At 42.1% G+C, this 7,419-nt stretch overlaps 1 protein-coding gene across 2 annotated transcripts in view; it reads right to left on the bottom strand.

The window, feature by feature from the left end:
- Positions 1-253: 253 nt before the first annotated feature.
- The window catches only part of BNIP2 (BCL2 interacting protein 2), a 62,477-nt gene continuing 55,311 nt past the window's right edge, over positions 254-7,419 (bottom strand). The window contains exons 8-11 of one of the 2 annotated variants that reach the window (XM_069765817.1): positions 5,372-5,458; positions 5,176-5,274; positions 3,554-3,589; positions 266-376 (exon numbers count right to left, since the gene is read on the bottom strand). In XM_069765817.1, coding sequence (XP_069621918.1) covers positions 325-376; positions 3,554-3,589; positions 5,176-5,274; positions 5,372-5,458 — 274 coding nt within the window. In that variant the 3' untranslated portion in view covers positions 266-324. Of the gene's footprint in view, positions 377-3,553; positions 3,590-5,175; positions 5,275-5,371; positions 5,459-7,419 lie in introns of both variants that reach the window. The other variant, XM_069765819.1, reaches the window with a different exon arrangement.

Below are 7,419 nucleotides of genomic sequence, written 5' to 3'. Positions count from 1 at the left end.
TACTTCACAACGGCTTCTTCTCTGGTATAACCATATGGTGTGCACACTTTCACTGTCACTATCACATACATTAACTATTCAAAGGTAGGGCCCCAGCAATGGGTTAACAGTCAATATATTGCAACACGTCCAGTGCCTTTGTATATTTGTAACAGTATGAATAAGGATCCAAGATTCCTTTTCAAAGAAAACCCATAGTCACATCTGAAAGGCACGTTTCAGAGCAGGAAAACTTTGACAACAGTATACTGCAAACAGGAGTAACGGACACGTGTCCCCATCTTGACGGACGTTCTACCGGTTCATAGGACGTCATCTACAATCTTACTGCACATTAGCTTGGTCTTCTGTCTTCTTGTTAAGTTCTTTATCAACACTGAAAAATAAAGTAGAAAATTAAGAAATTAAAGTTTGTTAGGACTCAGTCTAAGTAACTGTACTTGTAGATAATTGTTAAGGTACCGTCACACTAAGCGACGCTGCAGCGATACCGACAACGATCCGGATCGCTGCAGTGTCGCTGTTTGATCGCTGGAGAGCTGTCACACAGACAGCTCTCCAGCGACCAACGATCCCGAGGTCCCCGGTAACCAGGGTAAACATCGGGTTACTAAGCGCAGGGCCGCGCTTAGTAACCCGATGTTTACCCTGGTTACCATCCTAAAAGTAAAAAAACAAACGCTACATACTTACCTACCGCTGTCTGTCCTCGGCGCTCTGCTTCTCTGCTCTGGCTGTGAGCGCCGGGAAGCCGGAAAGCAGAGCGGTGACGTCACCGCTCTGCTTTCCGGCTGCTGTGCTCACAGCCAGAGCAGAGAAGCAGAGCGCCGAGGACAGACAGCGGTAGGTAAGTATGTAGCGTTTGTTTTTTTTACTTTTAGGATGGTAACCAGGGTAAACATCGGGTTACTAAGCGCGGCCCTGCGCTTAGTAACCCGATGTTTACCCTGGTTACCAGCGAAGACATCGCTGAATCGGTGTCACACACGCCGATTCAGCGATGTCAGCGGGAGATCCAGCGACGAAACAAAGTTCTGGACTTTCTTCCCCGACCAGCGACAGCACAGCAGGGGCCTGATTGCTGCTGCCTGTCACACTGGACGATATCGCTAGCCAGGACGCTGCAACGTCACGGATCGCTAGCGATATCGTCTAGTGTGACGGTACCTTTAAGGTATTTGCCAAAACAGTTCTCAGCTGGAAGGTGCTCTCCTCTGAGACTAAGACTTTAGTCAGCCTCTTTACTCCTGAGCAAAAGTCTCTGCTGGCTGCTTCTGCCCATCCGATTTAGTGATCTCGAACCCCCACAGATTAAAACTTCAAAAGTGCAGGTACGTTTTAAAGGGGTTGTCAGCAATTTCTGGAATTACTTTTTTTCAATGGTGAATTTACAACCATGTCTTCAACAAGAAAGGGAACCCATTGAGGGCGAATTTACAGCACACACCTTGCAGGCAGACAGGCCACATTTCCTACTCGTACAGAATGATCAGTAATGCATCGCTCTGTGTGCCCAGACTGTCATTGCCCTATTACACAGGATCATGAGCTGCCAAGCTTAAAAATCATTTCACCTGACGAATGAGTGTTTTGCACTTTTGTCAGGAGATTATCAGCCTGTTTAAACTCAAATATCGTAAATCGGGCGTTCCTGTAAAGGCTTATTCAAGATAACTGGCCAGTGTAAATCCAGATAAAGTGTGAGCACCCCAACTGATCACACTCCATAACAGGCCGTAGCAGCAATGGCTTTTTCCTGAAGCGGCTTTGCCTAGGAAAAACCTTCCCAGCTGAGCTGGAGTCTTAAAGATGACTTGTGCGCACAGGGAGGTTTTTGGAGATTTTCTTATTTTTACTTTCCTTGAAGTGTTCTTGTAGGATTTGGATTCTTTTTTTTTTCTGAGCGGACACTGCATAGTTTAGAGCAGTTTCCAACAGAATCCACTTCAAAGTGACATGCACTTAATTTTTTTCCACTAGGCATTTTGCAAAACCTATTTAGAACAACAACAAAAAAATCACGTGAACAACGAAGTGGATTTTTCATAGAAATTAACTAGAAGTTTTCCAAAAGTTTTTGAAGAGGATTTTGGTGAGGATCCACTAAAAAAATAAAAAAAATCCTCCATATCCTAAAAACCTTTAAATGGCAGTCTTAACATTGCGAAACTGAATTTGTAATAAGTTTCATGAGATCAATAAAAAAAAAAAAAAAAAAAAAAAAAACGCATTTCACTTAAAATCTTGATTTAAACGAAAAGTCATTTTCTCGTGACACATTCCCTTTGTAAAACATTTTTTAAGTATTAATTTATACAATTTATCTTAAAAAGTAGCCATCATCAATAAATACCCAGCTCCCTCTGCATGTGGCACATTTCTACCGCTAGGTGCATATTGAAGTCAGATTTTACAGGGGTTCTCTGGTAATAGCAAAAAAATAACTAAAGAAAATAACATTATAAAAAAAAATTCCTAAATACATTTTATTAACAAATCATGCTCATTTTGTCAAGGGAGATAATCACTATAGAACTAAAATGGCTGCTGTCTTGTTACCCCAACAGAAACCTGTCCCAGAAGCGGAGGGGCACGTTAGCATGTGCAGTGGGGGGCTCACCATTCTAGGACAGGTTTCGGTCATTGTAACAAGGACAAAAAAAATTGAGATTTGCCATTTAATAGTAATCGGGAATTTATTTATCAGGACATTTCCTTTAGTTATTTTTTCTATTCCCGGAGAGAACCTTTAATGAACCTGTAAAATAAGCTGTGCTGCCCCTTGTGGCGATGGTGTTCTGCAGAAATTATCATACGTGGATAAAAGGCACCACTGTTCAATAGTCATTGAATGGTTATACAAATTCATAGAAAGACAATGGTGAGTAAATGAAAAGATGATGAAATTATCTTGAAAGCATTTGTAAAATAACTGGGATTGATGGTGCTTCTAATTAAATGATGCACCAATATTTCATTAATATAATGACTCATGCAAGCTGTGGGAATTTGGCAACAGCATGTCAATGACAGGCAGGGGCACAAAATGCAGATTGGAAAGTGCCCGTGTCCCTGCCGGCCGCATGGAAGCTGGGAGAGGGGGATCAAGAGCAGACTCCGCTTTGGCGTAGTGGTTAGCCTGAACACCACAGCACAGCAAATACAAACATTGCACTGGTTAAATACCTTGTTATCATGTGTGCCCACAAACAATCATACCATGCCATATATACCTCTGTATCACTCAACAGCATGCGGATATATGTACATAGAGACATCAAACCAATTAGATACTGGGACTATTAGTGAACAGAAGAACAGACGTTGATTTAATGGAATCGTATTGAAGTTGGTTGGCAGAAAAAAAGACCACGATGTCCACATCTTGTATTTTTATCCCATGATTATGTACAATGTAAGACTACGTATAGGGTGCATGTTTGTATTTACTAGTGCAATATGGTATTCTCCAAGCTGACCAAGAAGGGAAGGGTTAGTTTGTGCAGAGCAGATGGACTTGTCTCGGTGCAACCCACAGAAGGTGTGCAGATACCTTTTGTGTTTCTTTTTACTTTTTGCGTCGTCATACCTTAGTAGGAGAGAGTTGGAATTCATTAAACAGAAACAACGGCTAGATAACGGATATGACAGGAGTATTTAGTTAAGAGAAATCAGCACAATAATGCAAACCATAAAGCTACGCGCTTCCATATTTTCTACAGTTCATGCTATAAGGACATGTCCCCTACTGTCTAGAGTGCTGTCTATATGGAGCAAGAAGTGCAGGAAGCACATCAATCAGAAAGTGACAGGGCATCTGCAGGACAAGAATGAGGTGTCACGGAGATAACACGTAACCTACACGTTCTTATGTGGAAACATGGAGAAGATATCCTACAAGCAGCTGGTGTGTGGGGACAACGATCTACTGGCTAGTCACAAGAAAGATTCCTTGACATAGGCCATCATCGGTTTAGGTGTAATAAGAGTCATAAGTAATGAGGTTCTCCAATCCAAACTATTTCACAAGAGAATACTATAAAAGGGCATTAGGTGGAGTCAGAACGATCACTGCACACTTACAGAGAGCCTAAGGCTACTTTCACACTAGCGTTAACTGCAATCCGTCACAATGCGTCGTTTTGCAGAAAAAACGCATCCTGCAAAAGTACTTGCAGGATGCGTTTTTTCCCCATAGACTTGTATTGACGACGCATTGCGACGGATTGCCACACGTCGCATCCGTCGTGCGACGGATGCGTCGTGCTTTGGCGGACCGTCGGGAGCAAAAAACGCTACATGTAACGTTTTTTGCTCCTGACGGACCGCTTTTTCCGACCGCGCATGCGCGGCCGGAACTCCGCCCCCACGTCCCCGCACCTCACAATGGGGCAGCGGATGCGCCGGAGAAATGCATCCGCTGCCTCCGTTGTGCAGTGCGTTAAACGCTAGCGTCGGAATCTCTGCCCGACGCATTGCGACGGGGAGATTCCGACGCTAGTGTGAAAGTAGCCTTACAGAAGATTCATGCTGGCCGAATCACCGGAGTCAGACACTGGTGGAGCCATCAGCTATGTCTGCTTGAAGCATGTAAGAGAAAGCTTACTATTAAAAGCCAGCTTGGGATTGTGCTTTGGATGACTTGTCCGATGCAGGTCCCTGGCTGCTTTTCTCTGCCTTTCTCCCCATAACAGACCGGTCTCACAGGGGCAGGGAAACACACAACCCTGTCAGTCTGTGGGACCACGAGGGACCAGTTTTGGACTAGTCATCTGAGACACATAGTCCCTGGCCAGCTCTTCTAAGCAATTTATTTTTTTTAATCTAAAATGCCTCCACATTTCAGAGAAATGTATGCACAGCTGCAGTGATGGAGCCAGAGTCTGATTCCCGATGCCCAAGGTTCATGGTTTGGGTAGCATGAGTCAGCTGACATTTTAATATGATGTGTTTAGATAATAGAAATATTATAAATAGAGACCAAATAATACATATCATTAAAACGTGTTGCCCTACTGTTCCTGCAACTTTACAACTTCCAGCATTCTCTGAAGACCTGTTGCCATCATGGATTGCTGCGTGTTATATTCTTGCAATAACTGGTGAACCAAAGGGGGTCACTACTAAATGAAAACATTTGCTCAATATTAGTCTAGAAACATAAATGTAACATACTCTTTTATGCAGTCTGGTATGACGACATACTCCATAGGAATAAGCTCGGCTAGTTCTACCAGGCTAAAGACATACTTAATCTTCTGACTGAATTTCGAGCTAAAGAATGGAGAAACAAAAAGCAAAAGAAATAATGAGGATACACGAGGTAAAAAGCTTATACATTTCTTGTATGGAACGGATCAATCGGACGTACCTGATGAAGGGCTTGGTAATAGCGAGCAATGTTCTGATAAACCAGGAAGGATGGACTATGATGAGAGACTTCAGATTTTTCCGTAGCCTTCAAAAAAAGAGCACGTTATTAAAAAAAATTTTAAAAAAAAATCACATCTCTGATTTACATGACTTTGATGGGCTGGGGAGGTCCTCGGAGTCAGGGGGCTGATACATATAGAAATGTGCTACTGACACCTGACTACATTTCTATGGATGTCTATCAAAGCCCTTATTGCCTGGCTATTACAGTTAACTCATGGAATGATGTTACACTGTCAAATAAACGTATCCAGCTGGACCACCAGGATTCCTGAAAATGGACAGGTGTGAATCTCCAAATGTATGTGTGATTACTAGCCATTGGAAGGAATGGGGATTACATAGTGTTTGTTTTCTGCTTAAGCCACAGTGGAGCGGATCATATACAGGGGAAAGGCATAAAAGAGATCGTTCTACAACTTTGACAATTCCGGAGCGCTTGCATGTACAATAGTGTTGTATGGAGCCGTAGTGTGCATGATCGACCAACTTTACATAGTGCAATTTTGTTTTAGCCTATGGTACAGTCATTTTGTCCCCTCTGGAGGAAATAATGCAGACAGTAAAGATCTTTATGCCTGTATCATTGCTCCTGGGTGTCCATGCCAATATAGCTTAACCCCTTTACCCCCAAGGGTGGTTTGCACGTTAATGACCGGGCCAATTTTTACAATTCTGACCACTGTCCCATTATGAGGTTATAACTCTGGAACGCTTCAACGGATCCCAGTGAATCTGACATTGTTTTCTCGTGACATATTGTACTTCATGACAATGGTAAAAATTCTTTGATAGTACCTGCGTTTATTTGTGAAAAAAACGGAAATTTGGAGAAAATTATGAAAATTTTGCAATTTTCCAACTTTGAATTTTTATGCAAATAAATCACAGAGATATGTCACACAAAATACTTAAGTAACATTTCTCACATGTCTACTTTACATCAGCACAATTTTGGAACCAAAATTTTTTTTTGTTAGGGAGTTATAAGGGTGAAAAGTTGACCAGCAATTTCTCATTTCTAAAACACCATTTTTTTTTTTAGGGACCACATCTCATTTGAAGTCATTTTGAGGGGTCTATACGATAGAAAATACCCAAGTGTGACACCATTCTAAAAACTGCACCCCTCAAGGTGCTCAAAACCACATTCAAGAAGTTTATTAACCCTTCTGGTGCTTCACAGGAATTTTTTGAATGTTTAAATAAAAATGAACATTTAACTTTTTTTCACAAAAAATTTAATTCAGCTCCAATTTGTTTTATTTTACCAAGGGTAACAGGAGAAAATGGACCCCAAACATTGTTGTACAATTTGTCCTGAGCACGACAATACCCCACATGTGGGGGTAAACCACTGTTTGGGCGCATGGCACAGCTCGGAAGCGAAAGAGCGCCATTTGACTTTTCAATGCAAAATTGACAGGAATTGAGATGGGATGCCATGTTGCGTTTGGAGAGCCCCTGATGTGCCTAAACATTGAAACCCCCCACAAATGACACCATTTTGGAAAGTAGACCCCCTAAGGAACTTATCTAGAGGTGTGGTGAGCACTTTGACCCACCAAGTGCTTCACAGAAGTTTATAATGCAGAACCGTAAAAATAAAAAAATCATTTTTTCACAAAAATTATCTTTTAGCCCCCAATTTTTTATTTTCCCAAGGGTAAGAGAAGAAATTGGACCCCAAAAGTTGTTGTACAATTTGTCCTGAGTACGCTGATACCCCATATGTGGGGGTAAACCACTGTTTGGGCGGATGGGAGAGCTCGGAAAGGAAGGAGCGCCGTTTGACTTTTCAATGCAAAATTCACAGGAATTGAGATGAGACGCCATGTTGCGTTTGCAGAGCCCCTAATGTACCTAAATAGTAGAAACCCCTCACAAGTGACACCATTTTGGAAAGTAGACCCCCTAAGGAACTTATCTAGATGTGTGGTGAGCGCTTTGACCCACCAAGGGCTTCACAGAAGTTTATAATGGAGA

This window comes from Ranitomeya imitator, chromosome 4 (genome assembly GCF_032444005.1).
Source record: "Ranitomeya imitator isolate aRanImi1 chromosome 4, aRanImi1.pri, whole genome shotgun sequence".
Taxonomy (NCBI): domain Eukaryota; kingdom Metazoa; phylum Chordata; class Amphibia; order Anura; family Dendrobatidae; genus Ranitomeya; species Ranitomeya imitator.
The sequence above is the reverse complement of the archived record's forward strand: the minus strand, read 5'-3'. Positions and strand labels throughout refer to the sequence as shown.